The sequence below is a fragment of the Strigops habroptila genome, chromosome 15, assembly GCF_004027225.2.
Source record: "Strigops habroptila isolate Jane chromosome 15, bStrHab1.2.pri, whole genome shotgun sequence".
Lineage (NCBI taxonomy): Eukaryota > Metazoa > Chordata > Aves > Psittaciformes > Psittacidae > Strigops > Strigops habroptila.
The window spans coordinates 9864879-9887345 of NC_044291.2; the positions used below are offsets into that span (position 1 = coordinate 9864879).

At 50.6% G+C, this 22467-nt stretch overlaps 1 protein-coding gene across 8 annotated transcripts in view; it reads right to left on the reverse strand.

The window, feature by feature from the left end:
- Positions 1-22252, reverse strand: part of EHMT1 (euchromatic histone lysine methyltransferase 1) — a 118651-nt gene extending 96399 nt beyond the window's left edge. For 2 of the 8 annotated variants that reach the window (XM_032920307.1, XM_030506942.1), the window contains exon 1: positions 22192-22252. In XM_032920307.1, the coding sequence (XP_032776198.1) occupies positions 22192-22212 (21 nt within the window). In that variant the 5' untranslated portion in view covers positions 22213-22252. Of the gene's footprint in view, positions 1-193; positions 305-506; positions 750-773; positions 900-13260; positions 13427-22191 lie in introns of those variants that run through there. The other 6 variants (XM_030506947.1, XM_030506945.1, XM_030506948.1 and 3 more) reach the window with 6 other exon arrangements.
- Between the last annotated feature and the right edge of the window lie 215 nt (positions 22253-22467).

The following is a 22467-nucleotide window of genomic DNA, read 5'->3' on the forward strand; positions in this document are numbered from 1 at the left end:
TAAAGCATGAAGCAGGTGGTAAATCACCTCCTCCTTCACCCACACCTCCAAAGAGCGAGTAGATAAAACACTGTTCACTCCCTTGAAAGGAACAGAGGTTTTTCCTTCCTCGAGGATGCACCCGCAAAGCAGGGACTGGGAAGGAAGGAGCTCAGGTTCACCTTGACGCAACCCGTGTGCCTGCAACACTTACCTCACTCGCTTTTCCTCTCCTTAACACGTGAGGAGTGATGGTCCTTTAAAGCAAAGCCAAAATATCTCAACGATTATTCTCCTTCCCACATCTGACACAGGTTTGCAGCTCCTCAGGCATGGGGAGGAGGGGGAGCAAAATAAAAACAACACGCTATTATTCTGTAGGCAAATCCAAGCTAATCCCTTCACATTTTCTTCCCAACAAAAGCATTGAGAGATCAAGTCCCAGTGGGTTCTGATCACAACTAAACAGGACTAAGGTGTTCTCAGCCCCCTGCTGCCAACACAGCTCAACGTGCAGCAGGCCTCACCTCGTACAAGCATTTCACTCAACACGAAGCCACCCTGGTGCTCTACCCCAGCTCTAGAAAGACAGCCCGTGCCTCAGTATGGCCTTGCACGGAAATAGGATTACTTTGGCCTGGAGGAAAAGAAAAAAGAAACCACAACATGAAGGTCACCCATAAAATCATTACACAGCTCCCTCTACCCCAGGTCTTAAGAGAAAACAAAACCTTTATCAAACCCTCAACCTGAAAGTAGAAACACAAAAAGATATGTACATTAATCCCATATACCTCCGTCAATTTTTTTCCTCGTGTCTTTAGAGCAGTTGTTTACTGCAGCCAACTGCAGAGAAATTACAGTAGCTTAACTCTCCAACTCCCTCTAAAGGATTAATCTTCCAGTGAGCATGCTCACGCGAGATCTTTTTGCAGCAGTTGCATCCATTTCATGAAATGAAGGGCTGCTGCAGACACGAGGAAATGCCATTTCAGGACGAGAGGCAAAGTGAAAGAGCCCCCAAAACCAGGGCTCAGCCCTTCCTAGAGCTCCAGAAAGGCTCTTTGCCCAAGCCTCCACCTCCAACGAGGTTTAAAGGTTTCACTTTCATGTGCCCTTTCAGGAAGAGGGGGGGCCAGTGGCTTCCCTGCGACACACGTTTGAAATGGCTGATCTTGGCTTTTCTCTACAGGCTGGTGGACAGTTCACCCACCGACTCTGGAGTCAGAAATAGCAGCTTCTCGCTGGCAGATTGTTCTTTTGTGTCACTCGTTGGCTCCTCTTTGCTTTAAAGGAAAAATCAGGAAGATCATTTGAGGTGCAGAGGGGGGAGGGGAGGGAAAACATTCCAACAAAGAGGAATAGCTTTAAAAATCTAGTTCCCAACTCGGTATCACAGTAGGTAACAGATCCAGAGACACGTTTAACTCCACAGATTAAGGACCCATGCAAATGAGGATTTGCTATAGACAACAAATCCAGTGTCTGAACAAGGCTGTTCAAGTAATCGTGTCCATTCCCTCCAGGACCACTGCAGTTAAACTGCTCTGTTGGGGGGATTTCTCCCTCACCCCAAAACCAGGGTGAAATCAAAGCTTCAAAATGAAGCACTAAATATTTATATTTTCAAATCAGATTCTTCCATTTCCCTCTTCCCACATTCCCAGGGTTCTGCCTTCCCCTTCCCATTTATCTATTTTATGTCCTTGTGCTTAATTGCTCTTTGTAGCTGATGGAGACCCGAGCTCCCCCTCCCCCACGAAAGGCTCTTATTTCAAGTTTCCAGCCCTGCTTGAGCCCAGGACACTTGGAGACCAGGCTGCAGCCCCGGAGCGAGCGCTGGGAACAGGGAGCAGGCTCCAGCCCAAGGGCTGAGATCGCTCCTCGCATCCTCACCCCGGGCCATTGCAAACACCTACACATCTCTTCTTCACACATAACGAGTCTTGAACACCTTTGATGCCATGAAGCTCCCCCTATTTTTTTTGGTGAATCCACAAAAAAGGCAACGTGTCATGAGAGTGTTAACTAAGGGCTATGTCTGCTCTTGAAAACGAACGCTCACCATAGCGACAGGCTCCGTAAGGAATGATAAAACCTATGGTGACACTGGATATTTTGTTCTGTTGGCACCTAAATAGAATCACCCACAGAAAGGAAATCTCTGTTACCATGCATTAAAATAGACGCTTTGTTTTATTTATAAAGCATCCAAACTGGTTGGTTTGGATGTGTCACAGCACAGGCTGTTCATCCACCCCTCCCTGCTCTATCCTTTGGGACCTAATGAATGATGCCTGCAGTCATCCTGCCCTCGCCTCCCACTGAACTCAGGTGGTGCTGAGGCTGCTCCAACCCCTGGGTGGAAGGTTTGGAGCCAGGGTGGGATCTGTCCTGCAAAGGAAAAGTCCAGGCTTTAGAGCAGGCGGATGTGAAAAACCCTTGACGCAGGAAGATCATGTCCTGCACTTCCTCCTTCATTGCAGGATTACACCCAAACATGAAGTTGGGATCTCAGATATGGAGTTATCCTGACCTGTCATTCCCAATTTGGAAACCAGTCACACTCCCGGAGAGCTTCGCCTTTGAAGATTGACTGCTATTGATTCTTCTTCAAGCAAACAGCCCAAGCTGGCAATCAGTCAATAATAAGCAATTACTCGACAGCCTCTTATCTGCAGATGCCAGCCCAGACAGCTCGATTCCGAGAGGCAGCAGGTCAATAAATCAAAGCTGCTCTCCAATTTGAAAATATCATCATTTTAAAACTCCCCCAGCCTTCAACCTGCCTGAACAAGTGGCCAGGACACAGGGAGACTCCTGCAGAGCTGTGTGGTGGGGTATGGCTAATTTAGCGAGCAGGAGATGATGTGTGATGTGATGAAATCCACCTCTGACACTCCTCATTTGTCATCAGGAGCATGAAACTTGCAGCAGGATGATGATGATGAGAGAGAAGAGGAAGCAAAGGCCTTCTCCTTCAAACAGGTACTTGTAAGGAAGAAGCAGAGCTGCCTTCCCTAAACGCTCACCATTCTTGGCTCACTTGGACCCACCTCCCTGTTCACTGGGGAGCCTCAGAATTCCCAATGGAAGCGTGTTTAACAGCACCATGACAGCAAATTGATGGCACCTTTCTAATATCCCTGCTGTGACCTCTATGCCCTGGGTATACAGTTAATCATTTCATCCCAGGAAATGCACTTCTTCGCTCTTTCATGGACCAAACATTATCCAAGTGGATGAGCAAAAGGCTCCTCTTGTGCATTTCAGTGCGACGCAGAAGGGATGCTGTGAAATGCAGTGGTGCCAACACGGTGCAACAGAGAGAAAAATAAGCCTTTGCTAAAAACTTGTGTAGGCATTTTATGCTCCCAGTGCAGACTCCCTTTAAAGACTCATTTGTATGAGAAGAGCTAAGAATTGCCTGTATCATTTGCAGGAGAACACGCAGCTGGAATGCAACCTTCTGCCTAGCGCTGGAACACTGGAACTAGACACTGGCACAGGGTGCCCAGAGGAGCTGTGGCTGCCCCATCCCTGGCAGTGTTCAAGGCCAGGTTGGACACAGGGGCTTGGAGCAACCTGCTCTAGTGGAAGGTGTCCCTGCCCGTGGCACGGGGTTGGAACTGGATCGGCTTTAAGGTCCCTTCCAACCCAAAACAGGCTGGGATTCTACTGCAGAACCTAACTTTGGTACCTTCACTATTTATCCATAGGTTCTTGTGTAAGTCGTGGGAACAGCCTAAAAGTACCAACAGAACAGAGCAATGCTTCACAAATAATTCTGCCTCTGCTGCTAGAGGAGGAAGGAGACCTACAGGATGCTGCATCCTCCATGTCAGGTGTTAACCATGGGCACAGAAGGAAGTAAACAAGGTACCAACAAGCTCCACAAGCACAGTAAATCAAAGACCCTTGGAGGCCATGAAGCTTTCTCTCATGCTGCAGAAGTGTCCCAGGTTCATCAGTCTTGGGGCAGCTCCACCACAGAGACTGTAGCTATGACCCTACCTAGGCAGGCTGCCAGGGGTCTAAACAATCCCAAATACCTAAGAGAAGGTGGCAGCATGACTTGGGAATGTGCTACCAGCAGCTCACAAGGAACAGAGCACGGAGGCTTCTTGCTTCATTGAACATGACCACTGGTCCCAGTGGAATGGAATGTATTTGTATAAGGAATGTATTTGTATAAGGATGACCAAACCTCACAGACTGAGCACCTCCAGTCACACCAGCTTGAAAAGAAAACAGATTTTGAGCCCAATATCTACACAAAAGGGATGACCCACTGGAAGGAGGGTCAGCCCCAGGGCTGGTACCCACTCTTCACACTCCATTTGCTGCAAAATGCAGGTGCCTGAGGACATGTTCTCCATGTCCTCAGTCTTCAACACCTCTCAGACATCTGGGAGGGAAGGTGAGGTGAAAGGCAGCAGATAATGAATTACTTCAGTTGTACTTGCCAGCTGGGTCAGACTTCTTGTGGAGGAGCCTACTGAGGCTTTCACCTCTAGCTACACATGGTTCACTTGGTTCATTTCATCAGAGGCTGGGACAGCAGGAAGCTGCGGGAATGTAAGCCCAAAATCTGAAAAGGATTTCTCCTCTTCTTACCCACAGAGCATCTACAGGTGGCTTTTACATTGTCAGACTAGTCTGCAACATCATGGTGAAGTGTGGAAGAAAAACCATGTCAGCACATCATCCTGTATCACTGTCACCTTTACAGACAAGCCACAAAATGCCAACCCAGCTGACAGGATCCCACAAACCACACTGCAGAGCAACAGCAGGTTCATGGCTGCTGCAGCCTCTCAGTTATTTTCACATGTACCTGCATTTTTTGGGGTATAAAATACCTTTTTCTCCCTCTTCTAAACATGTAGATGAGCATGGCCAGGGGCAGGTCAGTGCATCCGCGCTGTAAGGACAGGCTGGTGGCAGCACAGCTCTAACGAGGTGCCTGCAAAGCTGCTGGAGTTGCTGACCACTGGAATAGTTACTTCCACACAAAGGAGAGCAACCATGCTGCCTGCATTGGCCTGGCTTCAATGGATACATGGCCCCAGCCTAACCTGCCTTGTCATACTCCACAAAAGGAAAATAATAAGGAAAATAAGCAACATTACACACCATCGATGTGGCAGCAACACAAGATTATCTCTCATCTTCTATGATGAAAACAACGCCAGTTGCAAGACGATAAGATATCACAATATGCCATTCATCCTTCCCATCTCAAGCCATGACCGTATCATACAGATGCTGGTGAGGATCTGTTGTACTACCCTTCCTTCTTTTAAACCATCATGTGAGCACCAGAATCCTGCTGCTTTGGGTCTAAAAGTGTTGCTAGAGCAACAAAGGCCAGAAACCAGAGCAGAGACCAAAAGGGCTCCACAGCCCCACGGAGGATGTTATCAAGGAGGTAGCAAGGATGTAAAATGGGACCAAGGGACCTCCCTTAGAGTAGGAAACTGCCATCTCCAACACTTTTGGTGGGTAGAATGGTAATTCAGCAAGCCCATCATCTTGGTAAGAAACTGCAACAGCTCAGCCCCATGTCTCCTTCTCATCAGGAGCCCCATGACTGACCAAGGCATTGCTCCTCTTCATCATCCATTCTGTCATGCCCAGCATGGAAGTGCCATTGCAGTCCAAGACCTCACAGCTGACTGTGGTGCAGAGAGGCAGAAATTAGGGACAGACTTTTCCCTAAATGCAAAGTAAATCCCTGCTTGCATGTCTGGCAGGTTGCCTGTGCAGAAGGAGACATGGTCAGAGTACCTCTCACTGGAGAAATCCAATTTAGGTTAAATTCCAGCACTCCATTGGGCAGGGTAGACAAAATGGGATCTCACTGAACCTTTCAAGGGTCATCAGAGTGGCCCACATGGCTGCAATGAATATGGATGCTCTAGAAAACAATCCTCAAAGCAGACTGACTCTGGGACTTTCCTTTGCCCCTTCTAGCACCTTCAGCATGGAGACACAACCCCAGAGATGTGTGCACAGTGCCCCACTTGTAAATATTGCACACTGGAGTACGGGGAGGGCAGTAAGCAGCAGGCTTCTGCGTAATTGCAACCCACTGTCAAAATCAACCCATGATGGGTTCTGTTTGCTGCATCATGCTGTCTGCAGCACCACTTTTGATACAGGAGAACTTGTGCAGAGCTCAGAAGATCCTCACGCTTCACACGCACATGGATCTGTTTTGCCCTACACTGGTGGCAAGGATCTTGCTAACTCTGATTTGCCTCTCGAGGTAACCACGGGCTGTTTAAGGGGGTCCTGTCCTCATTTAGCAAAACCTGTCCCTCTGCACCTGGGTTTCCTGTCACCTACCCCAGGGGCTTTCAACCTTTGTCTGCCAACTACTTCCAGAAGGCTCTGAGGGGTAGCTAAGAAAGGCAGACCACTTGCAGTAGTCCTATTTGCTATAGACATTTACGCCCTGCTGGCATGGGATTAAGAACCACTCAGACAAACTCAGAAGCAGCAGCAGCAGAGAGGAAGTCCTGGAGGCGTCTGGCTTGAAGTATGCAAGCCAAAAAAAAGAATAACCTTGTTTTTCAAAGCTTAAGCAAATGGTTTAGTGAAGCTGATAAAGACAAAAGTGCTCGTAGTGGCTGATGAAAATAAGCATGATGGCTCGCAAAGGGACTACCAGGTGCAGGATGAAGGCTCAAAGCCTGGCTCTGAGCTGGCCTCACCTCTGGCTTGTAGCACCTTTACAGGTTACAAACCCAGCACAAAGAGGGTGATTATTTATCCACCCTCTGGATTCAAATTCAAAGGTGGAAAAGATACGTGAACTGAGGATCACAGCACCGAGTACCTGCCCTGCCCAGGGACCAGAGGGCCGAGCCCCACGCTCCCAAACATACAGCAAGGACCCAGACTTCAGGAAAACTGAAGAGTTCTGCTGCAACTTCATCCAAAGGCCCTGATAGCCCAGCACTGGGACCAGGACCTTCCACCACAGCCACGTATGGAGGCCCAGATCCTCCCAGTGTGCCTGCCCATAGCGCTGGGAGTCATCCCCTCCTCTGTTGTGCCCAACCACACACCTTTCATGGGGCAGGCAAAGCAAGCAGCGAGGGTGGGATGTGGTCCAGCCTTGCACTGCCTGGATCCAGCTTTTTGTTTCTGGGTTCCCAAAATAGTTTGTTCCCCGTTAAAAAGAAAATCCCAAACACAGAGAAATACAAACACATGGAATGACAGACACTGAAATAGTAGAATAAAAAACAAAAGTGAAGTAATTCAAGGACCTGAGAACATTGGGGCTGTTCAGCCCCAAGAAGAGAAGCTGCATGGAGACCTTAGAGCAGCTTCCAGTGTCTGGAGGGGGCCTACAAAGATGCTGGAGAGGGACTCTTCATCAGGGACTGTAGTGATAGGACAAGGGGTGATGGGTTCAAATTGCAACAGGGAAAGTTTAGGTCAGATATAAGGAAGAAGTTCTTCCCTGTGAGGGTGCTGAGGCGCTGGCACAGACTTTTCCCAGAGAAGCTGTGGCTGCCCCATCCCTGGCAGTGTTCAAGGCCAGGTTGGACACAGGGGCTTGGAGCAACCTGCTCTAGTGGAAGGTGTCCCATGGCAGGGGTTTGGAATAGATGATCTTAAGGTCATTTCCAATCCAAACCAATCTGGGATTCTCTGATTCTACGACCTGATTACTGGTCCAGCCACGATTTTTGCATCTTCTAAGCTGCACCTGACAGAGGCACCCTTTAGGGCATGATAGTTCTGTTGAGACAATTCAAAGCCTATTCCAAGTTGTACCAACATAAATGTGCTCCTATCAACATGGCTTTGGTCAACACCCTTACGTGATGTGCAGCACAGCCACATTTACACCAGCTTATAACAACACAGCTAAGCCCTGTCTGCACAGGAATTAGCTACACCACTACAGAAGTGCTAACTTTAACTGCCTGTTAGGATGCGTAGAGGGTCAGTCTGTATATGCTAAGAGCTGTATGTAAATGAGCTCTCCCAATACAAAATTAATAGTATTTAATATTATTAATATAATTAATAGCTTTCAACACGCAAAGGAACTGCCACAATCATCCTGTCAATGGTTATTTCTACAAATCGAATGGCTCATGGCTGAAAACCTGCAACTGCTGGTTGAGACATGCCACCATCATCTTCCTGGCTTCTCTGCTCTGCTGAGGAGGGCTGTGAGGAACACATCTCAGTGGGAGCCCTTAGCTGAGAGGTCTTCATGCCATGGAAGCAGCTTGCTCCACCCAACAGGGCTTATTTTGCCAGCAAAACTGCACCCACACTCAACCAGTACAAGGCACCTGCACAGCCTTACCAAGAGGCACTCCCAGGTGGAGGCATCTACCTGCACATCCAGGACTTAGACGTGCAACCTTATACCGAAGGCACAGCATTATCTAAGCCACTACGTCACTGCCGAGCAGCTCTCCCTGTAACACTCAATGCTGTGGCATATTAGTAGTTATTTCGCAGATGTGTAAGTGTTTGCAAGATCAAAACCTACCTGTCCAACCACATTATGGAATTACAGAGCAGAGCACTCGGCAGCACAGAGCCGAGCTCCTCTTCTGTCTGAGCTGGACCTGCAATGTACCATTACAAGAGGCACCACAGGCTCATTCCCACATTAAGGTCATAGAATCCCAGACTTGGTTGCTCCAAACCCCTGTGTCCAACCTGGCCTTGAACACTGCCAGGGATGGGGCAGCCACAGCTTCTCTGGGAAAAGTCTGTGCCAGCGCCTCAGCACCCTCACAGGGAAGAGCTTCTGCCTCAGAGCTCATGTCAATCTCCCCTCTGGCAGGTTAAAGCCATTCCCCTTGTCCTGTCCCTACAGGCCCTTGTCCAAATCCCCTCTCCAGGTTTCTTGTCAGCCCCTTCAGCTATTGGAAGGCTGCTCTAAGGTCTCCCCAAGTCAACCAAGCGGGCAAGTGACTGTACTCTTGGAAACTCATTTGCAGAGGTGGCCTATGTCTAACAGCCCCTGGACAACACCACTGAAAGAGCAATCTGCTGAGACAGATTTTCAGCCACATGGCTGAAAACCTACAGAACAGGTCATGTCATGTGGCAGAGGCAGGAAACCCTTTTGTCCTGCCTCTACTGCTCTGGTGATGTAACACACAGGGATATCTACAGTTAACAGAAGCCATGGTCTACATTGACCAACTCTTCCCAAAGCTCTGATAATGCAGTGAAAAACAGCTTGGGTTGATTTTCCTTACATGCAATTTAACTTCTAGCACTCAGTCTAACACATTCCTTCCCACTCTCATGCCCAGAGCCAAGCAAAGCACATCTGCTGGAGCAAGGTTCCATTAGGAACCTGCCTGACAGCAGTCCATGAGCGAGTGGATCCTACCCAGGCTGAGCAAGAGACTGTTACCACATGGGTTTGTCACGCACAGAGGCAAAAGCATTGTGAACTCAGGCCAAAATCCTAAGGGCTTGTTCTCATTCAAAACCATAAAGCAGCTGAACCAGCAGAGCAGAGCTTCTCCCAATGCGTTTGCCCAGTCAGGCACAGCCACACCATGGCTGGGAGGAACCTGCCCCAGCGATGGGCGCTCAGGGTGACAAAGCTGATGCTGCAGGATGCTCGGGGAGGGAGCTTAGTCCCTTCCCCACTCTCCTCCACTCACCTGCACTCTGAAACTAGGCCTGAACCTCCAGCTCCAACTGCTCTGGTACAGCCGTGTAACAAAAAAAGGTAAGTTCATCAAAGAGACACTTTTCTACCCAAAGTTTTGCCTTAGAAAAGTCAGTGACAGGTTGCCAAAGTGGATTTGTTTATTAAGAAGTGGATTTTTCCCAGCAAGGAGCACAGAATGTCTGTACAATAGATGCCATGTTGTAGTTTTCTCATGACTGCATAGACTGGACATTCACCTAATCTAAAAATGGAGTAAGAGAACACATGAAATATTACAGACCACATTTTCAAATTCCATTTTCAAAGTCCAATGCTGCCATGAGAAGTCCAAAGCATAGGTGCTGGACACGGGAGTCACACTGGCTTTGATCACAAATAGTTCATGTGTTACAAAGTGCTTCTAGAAGAAGTTTTTGATTTCTCTTCATCAGGCCCACCCATGCTCTCAAGGATGAAGCCAGAAACCAGAGCACAGAAAACAGTGAATGTCTGGACTTGTGCAACTTGCCATCTCTTACCAGTGAAGGTAACCTGTACACGTAAAAATCAACATCCTGCATTTCTACACTTCCAGTTAAAGGCTTCTAGCACCAGGTCAAGCCTTAGAACTTTGTAAAGATACTCCCTCTGTTTTACAGATGGGAAAAGCATCACACAAAACCTATCCCAGGGAGATTGAGATGAGCTCTGAGGCAGAAGCTCTTCCCTGTGAGGGTGCTGAGGCGCTGGCACAGGGTGCCCAGAGAAGCTGTGGCTGCCCCATCCCTGGCAGTGTTCAAGGCCAGGTTGGACACAGGGGCTTGGAGCAACCTGCTCTAGTGGAAGGTGTCCTTGCCCGTGGCAGGGGGTTGGGACTGGAGGAGCTATAAGGTCCAACCCAAACCATTCTGTGATTCTATGGTGCCCAGCACAGCAGGGACTGAGGGGCACGTTGGGAGGAAGAGCCACCTCGCAGGCCTCACCTGATCCCAGTGAATTCACTGGGCTACCAAACACCCTGATCCCAACCAGATCCGAGACAGCAGCTTCAGAGATGAGAGCAGACACACGGGCACAGGCAGCACATGGCTGCTGCTGGCAGCACAGCCACTGCCTCAGCAGACAAAGCACCACGATGGCCGTGCCAGCCCAATTACCAGAGTTCCCATTCACTGGCATTTGACACGACTACAAAGAGTCTCAGGCACAGCAGCTCTTCAGCAGGGACACATTCTAAACCTCCTAATCAGGCTCCACCACCCAGTCCTTGAACTTCTCCTGTTTAAACTGCTGCCTGCCCCATGGCTGTGGGGCTGGATCAGGTCCCAACGCTCTAATGTAACACTCTACTTCAGTCTACGTAATGTTCTGTCTTGTGGAGGGTCAATGCTGCAAACTCCTTGCACTTAAGTCCTATTATCTGTCCGCACTAATTCTGCATACAGGGCATTTACAGGGCCTCAGCGCTCTGCTCACACAGCTCCCCATTCACCAGCCCCAAAGCCAGATGTCTAAGTAGGAGGAAAAAGAAAACAAAACCCAGGGATTTACCTTACTTCAACTGCACAGTCAGTTTTTCCAGCACTCTCATTCTGCACATGGCCCAACACTTACTTCAGAAACTCTGGGAAACAGGCAGGTTATGCTCTATGCTTGCAAAGCACTATCTATACTTACAGGGCAATAAAAATTAGCTTAATTAATAATACATCAGCAAGAAAATGGTAATGAGCGCCCAGCAGGGAAAAGGACTGTTGCCTAATCTCCTTGTGTGGACTCCTTGCTTTGGCAGCAATCAGCAAGTGCATCAGCATTACCATCCCAGTGCAAGCTCAGATATCTGACTCACCAGGGAGCCTGGCAGGAGCCGGGCGCTTCCCAACATCCACATTTCTCTTTAGAAGCTGTTGCATCAGGAGCAGCTCTTGGCAGCTCCACACCAACTTCCACTTGTGGAGCTTTTGACATTTAAAGAAGAATTTAGAACATCCCTGGGTATCCAGAGTATAAATCATAGAATCCCAGACTGGTCTGGGTTGGAAGGGAGCTTAAAGCTCACCCAGTTCCAACGCCCTGCCATGGGCAGGGACACCTTCCACTAGAGCAGGTTGCTCCAAGCCCCTGTGTCCAACCTGGCCTTGAACACTGCCAGGGATGGGGCAGCCACAGCTTCTCTGGGAAAAGTCTGTGCCAGCGCCTCAGCACCCTCACAGGGAAGAGCTTCTGCCTAAGAGCTCATCTCAATCTCCCCTCTGGCAGGTTAAAGCCATTCCCCTTGTCCTGTCCTTACAGGCCCTTGTCCAAAGCCCCTCTCCAGGTTTCCTGGAGCCCCTTTTAGGCACTGGAGCTGCTCTAAGGTCTCCCCTTCAGGAGCCTTCTCTTCTCCAGGCTGCCCCAGCCCAGCTCTCTCAGCCTGGCTCCAGAGCGGAGCTGCTCCAGCGCTCTGATCACAAACACACACAGACAACAGAGCCTCCTGCAATCAGCTCTTTGGCCATGTCTGCAAATTACACCAACAGAGCCTGCACCAGCTTTAAGCTGCTGACATAACGGTGCTGCTGGGCCACAAGCACGCTGTGGGGCATCCAGATCAACCCACCCTAGGCCTGGGAGCTGGCCGGGAACATCCAAGCCCCTTCCTTGTGTCCTGCCACCATCACTGAGCAGAGGCACAGCAGGGTGTGCTGCTGCTGTCTGTGCTAGGTGCATTTCAGGGCACGGGATGGAAAACCCCTCTCCCAGCTGTTCTCCCTCCCGGCTGCAGTTGGCAGGAGGAGCACCCCAGGAGCTGGAGCCCGGGGCCCGCCGCTGCCAGGGCCGCTCTGCACTGGAGCACATCCACGTTGGCGCCCGGCCGCGGCGCGTGTTCGTCAGGGGCTTGTGCCGCATGGGGAGGTGGTTTCCTGCAGCCAATGGAGGAGCCGCTCCTGCTTTTCATCGCGAGCATGGCTGGAAACAAAGGCCCCGGCAAGGAAGGCTCGTTGGCTGCTACAACGTCCAGCACCCGCCAAGCCTCCGAGCTGACAAATCACCCTCGTTCCTCCCCACCTCCTCCTCCGTAGCCTCTGGGGTCACACCGGGACCTGTGTTTAAGCCCCCATGGTGGCTGTGGGTGAGGAGGATCTTTATGTCGTGTGTCATTGCTGACGGCAGCCTCGAGCCACAACTCCAGGACAAACAGCAGCAACAGCAATGTAACGTGCAACTTGTCACCACATAAAGCACCAGCGTTTACATCTGCAGCCGGAGGTAACATTTTAGTCTACAAAGGCTATAAGAGAGCCTCCATGAGGACAGTCTAGAGGTGTGGATTTGAAAAGGCATCAAACCAATCTGTTTTTAATAAAAGCCATAAATGGTTAAGAGTAATGTGCTATCAACATCGAGCTCCATGGTAAAAAGCATTAAACTCAAGAAATTCAACTCATTAGAAACCCAAGAATGTAACTATCACCAGCACAAAGGGTACTTTCAATAGGGAAGGAGACTATAAAACAAAGAAAGAAATCCCCCAAATGGGAGCTGGGCACAGAGCACACTGTGTGTGACAGGCACCTGGCCTAAATCTTACAACACAAAGATGGGAAATACAACTTGCAGTGAGAAGAAAACAAAGTGGAAATCACCAAGGCAGAATGCGATCCCGCCGGCTGGCCGTGTCGAAGGGGGTGAGCTGGCGGCTGCATTAACCTCTCCCCATGCACATCCTCACAAGGCAAAGCAGAGGCATCTTCACAAACGTGCTCAGCAGCAGTGTGCTTGCTCCCTGGTCCTGGGGATGTTGGTTAAAAGCCAGCGTGGCTCTTCCCCACGGGATCTGGCACCACAGCAAGAGTAAATATTACATCAAATAGCACATCTCATCCGAAGGCCGTCTTTAAAGGAACATTCGTTGTTGCTCCTCAAAGTGTGGTATGAAAGATTAAATATTCCAGATGTCATCCCCAGGTCCTATAGGACATCTGCTTATAAACAGCCATCTTTGCATATTAAAGAGGCGTTAAAGCACCAATGTGAAATGATGCATCCCAGCAATAGTAAGAAACACCCTTCCTAAGCCAAAGAACAAAAGGATTTCTAATGAATGGAATTCACTGATCCTTAACGTTTACCACACAGAGTTGACACAGCTTTTTTAATTACAAACACCTTTGCAATTAAAAACCCCTCGTGCCTTGGTTACCAGTTCAGCAGTGGTGTTTTGCAAAGCCTTCTGGGTGTTGATTGCATCTATCAAATACTAATGATGCTCCTCAATTAATAAACTAGTTCATAGAATCACAGAATCACAGAGCGGTTTGGGTTGAAGGGACCTTAAAGCTCCTCCAATTCCAACCCCCTGCCACGGGCAGGGACACCTTCCACTAGAGCAGGTTTCTGCTTAGATTCATCCTTTATGTTCCTGTAATCTGGAGGTTTATGTTCAGACTCCCAGGCCAATAGGATACTAGATGGAAGCAGACAAACCAGCTCACAGCCTGCGTGTTAATGCTTTCATCTCCCAAATACAGATATTCTCTTCTTCACACTGCTAAAACCACATTTGACAGGGTGTAAATTTGCCACCTACCCCCTTAGACAGAAGAAATGCATCACAAGAAGTTCATTTCTCAGGTCCCAAAAATAGATGGTGACTTAAACACCCATCTGGAGCAGGTCCTGATGACCTCCAGGCTGGAGGTGCTACCCTCGCCAGTATTTGGGGGGGTATCTCGCAGGCTGCTGCCAGCCCCCAGCACCTTCCCGTCGGTCCCTTCCATAGATCTGAAGCAAAACTCACATGGAATGAACTTCAGCCAACGCAGCATAAAACCATGCCTTGGGTAACCATGCCCCAGGAACTGAGATAATCGAGAGGATAAATTAAACTAAAGAACCAGTAAGAAATCCATATGCCTTTGCTCCCCAGTCACACTGGGCTGAGCTAATGCAGCATCAACACCAAAGGCCAAAGGCCTTTGGGCATTTGCATTCACTAGACACCAACCAACATCACATTTCAGTAAGCACCTCCTGATACTGTGACAGATGTACTTTCAATTCCCAAATCAACAGCAGGGTGAAGCATGTAATTTGGAAACCCATTAATCCTTCCTAAGTCATCTCCATGTGCATGACTTCTCTAATTTCTGGCTTCTTGAAACTATGATTTTGGAGAGAACCTGATTGTAGGTTCTGAACACTCTGGGTCAGCAGAATGAAACATCCCCAATGACCACTGAAGTTGAATAAAACATTTGGGTAATTTGTCTTCTGGCTTTGAGCCTTTAGGAGAAATTACTTATTAAAACTTGCTCTGACACTGCAAGGACTAGAAATGTGTGAGTGGAGAGGAAGAAGGTAGCTGAGACTCAAGAATCCAGGAGCTCAGGCTTGAAAAGGAAAAGGGGAAAACAAAGGATTTCACTGCACTCAGTATTCAGAAGCATCAGCAGGTCATGGCCAATAGTCCAGGGTTCCCCTGTGCCAGTTAACATGCTAAAATCCATGTCCATATCGACATGTGAGTTCTAAAATTCATTACAAAGCACACTGAACAACACTCAGACTGTTTCTCTTTACATAACCAAGGCCAAAGCACAGCACATTAATTCAGACACCTGCACTGCAATCCTCTCCCCACAGAGGTGTCCCTGCTCTCCTGCTACATTCCCTTTGGCTGTAGGGATGGCTCAAGCATCACATCCATCCTGGCTGCCCTCATTCTCAGAAGCAAAGAGCACCACATTCCTTTTCTTTCTAGCAAGGCAACAAGCACAAGGAGGCACATTTTGCTGCGGCATCACAAGCCTCTGGGCTTAGCCCAAACATTTTACCCCAAATCACAGGCACCGAACCTGCTCTGTAGCCTTTGGGTACCGCTGTTGTCTCCTCTCACCTCAATTTGCTCAGCTCCCAGCTCTCTGCTGTTGGTTTTGAATGCAGCAGCCACAGCAAGCTCATACCCACCTCCTGGGTCAGATGCTGGCCTGGCTGACCCAAGAAGCTATAACCACTTCCATTATTTTTATCCCTGTTTGCATAATTTTCCATTTCTCTGTAGCAAATGGGAGAAGTCACTTACTTGGCTTTATTTGGACTTTATCCATTCCAGCCTGGTTATCTTGTTCCGTATTTACTTCCTCCCCACCTGCAAGTGTCCTCCCTCTGCCCTGTGCTGTCCCTGGAGGATCATCAGTGTACGCAAACAGAAGTGGACCTGAACTTTCTGCTCTACCCATCCACCACCTCCCTGTCCTAAACCAACACTGCTCGCCACTGCCTCTGAAACCACTCCCTTGGCAAGGAAATATGACATGGAAAAGGATGGATTTAATATTTAATAGCCCACCTCCACCCCCAGGCCAGTCCTTTGCTCAGCCCTACGCTGTGTCTGCAGTTTATGTCAGGCATGTGTCTGAAGGGGGACTCCTTTGTGGAACCAAACTATCCTACATGTAAACCTCAGCAGAATGAGCTGGTATGGAGGCAGACAGCAAGAGAATGGTGGGAACTGGGCTGGGTGTTTAAGGAAACAGGAATCTAATTAGAAGAACTTTTCCCACTTGAAAAGAGGATCATAGAATCCCAGACTGGTTTGTGTTGGAAGGGACCTTAAAGCTCCTCCAGTTCCAGTCCCCTGCCACGGGCAGGGACACCTTCCACTAGAGCAGGTTGCTCCAAGCCCCTGTGTCCAACCTGGCCTTGAACACTGCCAGGGATGGGGCAGCCACAGCTTCTCTGGGAAAAGTCTGTGCCAGCGCCTCAGCACCCTCACAGGGAAGAGCTTCTGTCTCAGAGCTCATCTCAATCTCCCCTCTGGCAGGTTAAAGCCATTCCCCCTTCTTCTATCCCTATATACTCTTGTCAAAAGTGCCCCTCCAGCTTTCTTGTAGGATACTCTGGATGTCCTTCCTTGATACTTTGCCTGTGCTAGAGGTTTTTGATTAAAAGCAGGAAAGCCTTTCTATTTTAGACACAGCAGTACCAGCATCAAGCACTTTTCTAAGTCCAGTTTATTCTGGGTTTCTGTGCGTTTCACAGAGCCTGGCAGCCACATTACCCAGCAGACCTGCAGCAAACTCTTCCACTCCAACCAGTCAGCAGCCGTCACCAATGGGACGTGACTGCCCATGCACCAAGGACACACTCATACAACTTCTCCCCAACCCACCTGAGGCACAGACAGGTAGGTGAGCCTTTCACAGAATCATAGAATGGTTTGGGTTGGAAAGGACCTTAAGATCATCTAGTTCCAACCCCCTGCCATGATGACCTCCGGCTTCCACTGCAGCAAGGAGAGGGAAATCTCCAGCACAACAAGTCTTGAAGCACTCACACAGCCCCCTTGAACCTCTCAACGTGCTGCACAAAAACATAATCCCCCTTCACCTCCTTTTCTGGGACACAGTGACCCAAACCATAGGCACCAGTCGTGCTCTGCCCCAAGCTCTTTGCTAGGGTAAAGCAAGAGGAATAGGGCCTGCTGCCACCCCCTCCACAGCCCTGCTTTTGTGGGACAACATTCAGCGACCTCAGGAGGGGTCTTGCCAGGCAAGCTGATAATAGAGCAAAGCCCCACATTTGCATTTCAGATCAGCAGCAACACAACAGTATCCATCAAATCATCTCCATATCAGCTGCACATTTGGAAGTGGGACACCCCCGGGTACCAGCACATCCTCTGTGCCCACGGCAGCACATCCCTGCAGGATGCTAATGCCAACATCTGCTGTCTGCAAGGTGAGTGTCCTGCCAGCACAGCTCCAAGCACTTCCCTCCATGGGAAAGCTGCTTGTTTGTTTTTCTTGTTGTTGTTGTTGGGGTTTTTTTGCTGGTACTTGCATCTCTACCACGACTTCTGCTGACACAGCTCTGGTGGAGGGGAGAGCAATTTCTTTGCAGATAACTAAGTTGGCAAAACTTCTCAAAAGTAGACCAAGCCTCTGCTTTGGAAAGCAAAAAAAGAAGCTACTTTGGTCTAAAATCACCTCTAAACTAACACAGCAACACCCACAGCAAGAACTTTTATTAGTATGGCTATTTCAGCAAGGGAAAAATGAGAAATCCTCCTCTCCAGCCAGCATAATTATATTGGAAGAGCTTTCTTAAAAGTATAAACCAGGCCTTTGATTCTGCCTTCACTGACAAAATGTTCTTCAGATGCTTTCTTCAGTCCCGTTGGCTCAGTTTAACACAACTGAAGGGCACTTTTCAGGCTTTCTTAGCATTTCAGAAGCCACATTCTGTTATTATTTAAAGTTTCTCTAGGTGGAAGAAAAGGGTGAGCTCCCAAAGGGCCTTTGCTAGCCCATAGCTTGCTCAGCACGCAAGAATTCCTGGTAGGAAAGTCAATCTTAGTCTCCGTTTGACACAGGGTAAAATGTGTAATATTAACACCCTAACAAAGTAACCCTTGTGTGGATAAAGTTATAAAATCTCCTTTCTAGGCGTTGTGTATCAGACAGGGGAAAAAATATCTTTCCACATACAAAGACACAGCTCAAATGTATTAAAGCTGGTACCCCAGAAGGTATTTAACACACTGGGAACACACATACATTGCCTGTGTTCACGAGCTCATGTCACTGTAGTACCAACATACCTCACTGCACTAAGGAGCCTGAGGAAAGCAGCCACCAAAGCTCACAAAGGAGAAAAGATGATGGGGTTTAAAGTGCTCTGAGTTTTCCTGCTGTACCTGACTGAAACAGACTCAGCAGTAAAAGCAAAGCCCTCTCCTCACTGCAATCCCAGCTGGCAGGAGTAAATGAGAGAGGAGGAAGGGCAGGGCAGGCCTGAAAGCAGCGCTGGATTTCACGTCACCTGCAAAACAGAGAGTGGGAAACTGAAGGAATCACCTACGTGCTCGCTGCTCAAAGGCACCGCTCATTAGGTCCTGCCTTTCCCTATTATCACTCCTGCACTCGGTGGCCTATTACAGCAACCTCCTTCCAGCCAAGGGACCCGTGAATAGGAAGCGCTTTGACATGAGTGAATGTTGCCCCTTAATCCGGTCGGGAGTTCATTGAACAGGCGGAGGGCGGCTGACAGAGCTCCCGGCACCAGCTGGCGCAGGGGAGGAGAGCAAGGATCAAAGGCAGGGCAGAGCCTGAGCACCACCAGCCTGATCTGTGAGGCTGCTCGGCCTCTCGAGTCCTCGCTGTAAGAGGTGGGAGCTGCTGCGGGTGCCAAACTCCTGGGAGACCTGGCCTCAGCTGAGGGTGCGGAGCAGTGCGGAGACGTGTCCTCTCTGTGGCTCACAACTTCACTTTAAAGATCAAAGCTGCATCTCCAGAAAAAAAGATGTTACAGATCAGAACAGATAGGGAGGGGGGGGAAAAAAACTGCAGTGTGAGTTCTGAAGTGAACCAGTTCATTCAAAGCCACACACACACCTTGCTTCCTGCTCAGCACCGGCCTTCCTGAGGTGAGCATGAGCCGCAAGGGAAAGCAGTGTGGCTTGAAACCTCCCTTCCCAACCTCACAGCAAAGCATCGTTTTAGGAAACACACAAACACAAGGTCAGCTGATTCTCCTCACTAAAGCGGTACAAACTGGAGTAGCAACATCAAATTCAATGAATCTGCACTATAAAAGTGGCTGAGCAAGACAAACTCAATTCCTTAAACTTTAATCTTTAGTGCTGTACTTGCAGCAGGTCTAAAATACATAAAAGCCCCAAACCTGGATATAAGACAGCTGCTAAAGAAACCCAACAGCAAAACCAGGCTTCTCTGCAGCCAGGCAGTTATTGCACCCAGTGACTGCAGCACAGCTACTTACCTGGCAGCTCCAAGCACAGAGATTACTCAGGGCAGCTTCCAAGGCAGCCAGAAGAGAACAACCACCCAAGTTTACAGCTCAGAACTTAGGAGGAACTTAATGCTCAGAGAGATTCTCCCTCACCCATCAAACACTAAGATTTGGCAATAAGCTGTTCTACACTGGAAGTTTTTGTCTTGAATGTACGGACTGCCAGCAACTGTGTGCAGAGGTGCTGTGGGCTCTCCCTGCACACACACATACACACACAGAGCACTATTCCAGCCTGCCCACTCTCACCCAGCTCTTTGCTAGGAGCAAATATCTCCTCCCAGGAGCACACCTCTGCACCTCTCTCAACCAAGTGCAATAATCTCTCGCTTCTGCTCCACCTTGCCCATAGCAGAACACTGCAGCTGTGGGATGTTCATCCCTGCTCTCCCCCACCAGTGCTGGCGAAGCAAAGAGCATGTCTGAATTCCAGCCTGATTTATACCAACTTCCTCACCTCTGGCGTCATAGGGGTATAAGCAAAGGCAGATCTGGCCTCAGATTTACTGAGTTTATGGGTGAGGGGAGGAATTAAACTCCAAATGAGGCACCATTCCCTCCCCATAATCCAGGGCAACATCTGTGGATATTAAGCCTGATTCCAAGAGCCTGTTTCTTAATGCTCTGCACAGCAAGCAGACCCCACCAGCACTCCTGGGAGATGCTTCCCAAAATAAAAGCTGTGCACCTGCAGTATTAAGACCAACCTGTGCATTACATTGATGAGTTATGAGCCAACTCCTGCCCCAGTTCTGGCCATGCCATTCTCCTGAAAGCAATCACCCTGAGTGAGGTAGTGAAGGAAAAACTGGACCCTGGCATCCCCAGAGGGCTGGTTCCTCTGTCACACAGGAAGGACAACGCACGACCCTCTTCAAAAGCACAATGGAAAGGCAGCAGGATCAGGCCTTGAGATGCAGTTGTGATGGAACAGAAAGCGTAAGGACAAAGCTCCCACCAGAGATGACAGCAATCTTGCCTGAGCAATAAACTCAAGCTGTCCTTGCAGTGAACTGCTGATGCCACCTGTGTGCCCATGCCACAAACTTCATCCCACAGCGGGCAGAGGTTCCCTGCCACAGCACAACCCCCTGAGCACTGTATTCCAGAGGGAAAGCCGGGAATGGCTGCAGCAGAGCCTGGCACAGGGGTCAGGTCTGTCCCAGCTGTCAGGAGATGCTGGCTGGTACCTGCTACAGTTACAGAGCATCCACTCGTCCCCAGCTCGTCATTAGTTCGTATGTGACTATACACCTGCATTATAATCCCCTTTGTGCACATGAAGGCTCAGCAGGCAGCACGCTGCAATCCAGCGTTTCACTGAGGACAGACAGACTTACAAAAAGAGTTTATATTCTCTAACGAAACCAGGAGAGAAGTTTCAGCCTGGCATAAAGAAACACCACAAGCGCAGTTCAGCTCCATGTGCCACGTGTGTGATTTTACAGGGTGGTTGAGCTGCATGTTGTGCTCTTTGGGGACATTCACAGATCTGGCTGATTACAGTTAACTGTCACCACAAGGCAAACTTCATTTTCTTGGGGGATTTGGGGAGGATTTTTTCTCCTCAAGCCTTGCATTTCAAATCTCTATACTGATCATGGGAATAGAATGGGGAGATTTAGGTTGGGTATGAAGAAGCTCTTCCCTGTGAGGGTGCTGAGGCGCTGGCACAGGGTGCCCAGAGAAGCTGTGGCTGCCCCATCCCTGGCAGTGTTCAAGGCCAGGTTGGACACAGGGGCTTGGAGCAACCTGCTCTAGTGGAAGGTGTCCCTGCCCGTGGCAGGGGCTTGGAACAGGATGAGCTTTAAGGTCCCTTCAACCCAGACTCCCCTGTGACCCGATGAACACGGCTCCGTGCGGGCCGGCACCGCCAGCCCGCGGCCGTGGAGCTGTGCCGGGGACACACCGCTGCTCCACAGCGAGGCCGGCGCTCTCCGCCCGCCCGACAGGCACCGTGCGGCTGCGGGGCTGCTGCAGGGCGGGTGGAAGTGAGGCCGAGCGGGGTCAGATCGCGGGGCTGCCCCGACCCGCGGAGACTCGAGGTTTCTGAGGTAAAACTGCGCCGCCGCCGCCGCCCCCCGCCCGCAGCCCCGGCTCGCTCCCGCTCCGGGAGCGCCGGGCCCGCCGCGGACGGCATATCCCGCTGCCGGCGCGGTGCCGCCGGGCTCCCCGCGGCGGGCTCCGGGCGGGGCCGCTCCCGCAGCTCCTCCCGCCGCGGGGCCGGGCCGGGGCCTCCCCAGCGCCGCCACCGCGCGGGGCCCGGGACCCTGGATAGCTCATGCCTGCCCCCGCACGGCCGCGGGCCCGCCGCCCGGGACCCTGCATAGCGCATACGGCGGCCCGGCCGCCGCCGCCGCGCCCGGCGGGCCCTGGACTCTGGATGGCGCCGCGCCAGCGCCGCCCGGCGCCGCATGGGGGGCCCCGGAACATGGATGGCGCGGCCGCCGCTCCCCCCCCTCTCCGCCTCCGCCACACGCACTCGCTCCCATTGGGGGGAACCCCGGAATCTGTATGGCCCATACCACTGACTCACCGCGGAGGGGTGTTACTTATACAGAGTCCCGGGCCCCCCTACACACAATGGCAGCAGCTCCCACATTCTTCCCCTCAGAGGAGTTGGACTGAACCATGGGGCGGCGGGGGCACGGCCCCCCTCCCGGACTCCGACAGAACCCGCCTGGCCCTGGGCGATACCACTCCACGCTCCCCCATCTTCCTTCCCCCCGCCCGGGTAGATGGACGCCGCCGCTCTCACTCACCTCGGCATCCACTGTGGCCATGGCCGGAGCCCCGGAGCGTAGCCCCGCCCCCTCGGCGGCTCCTCACGCCTCGGCCCCGCCCCTTTCCCCTCATTCTTCTCAATGGAGACGCTCCGCCGGCCACCGCGCATGCGTGCGGCAGCATGGCGGCCCCCATGGGGCTCCTTTGGCCGTACGTCGTCATGGCGGCGCCCGTCAGGAGGCTGCCGTACAGCTGGAGCAGGGCTGGGATGGGGACAGGGTCCCACCGACATTCCCAAGCCCTGTGCTCGTTGC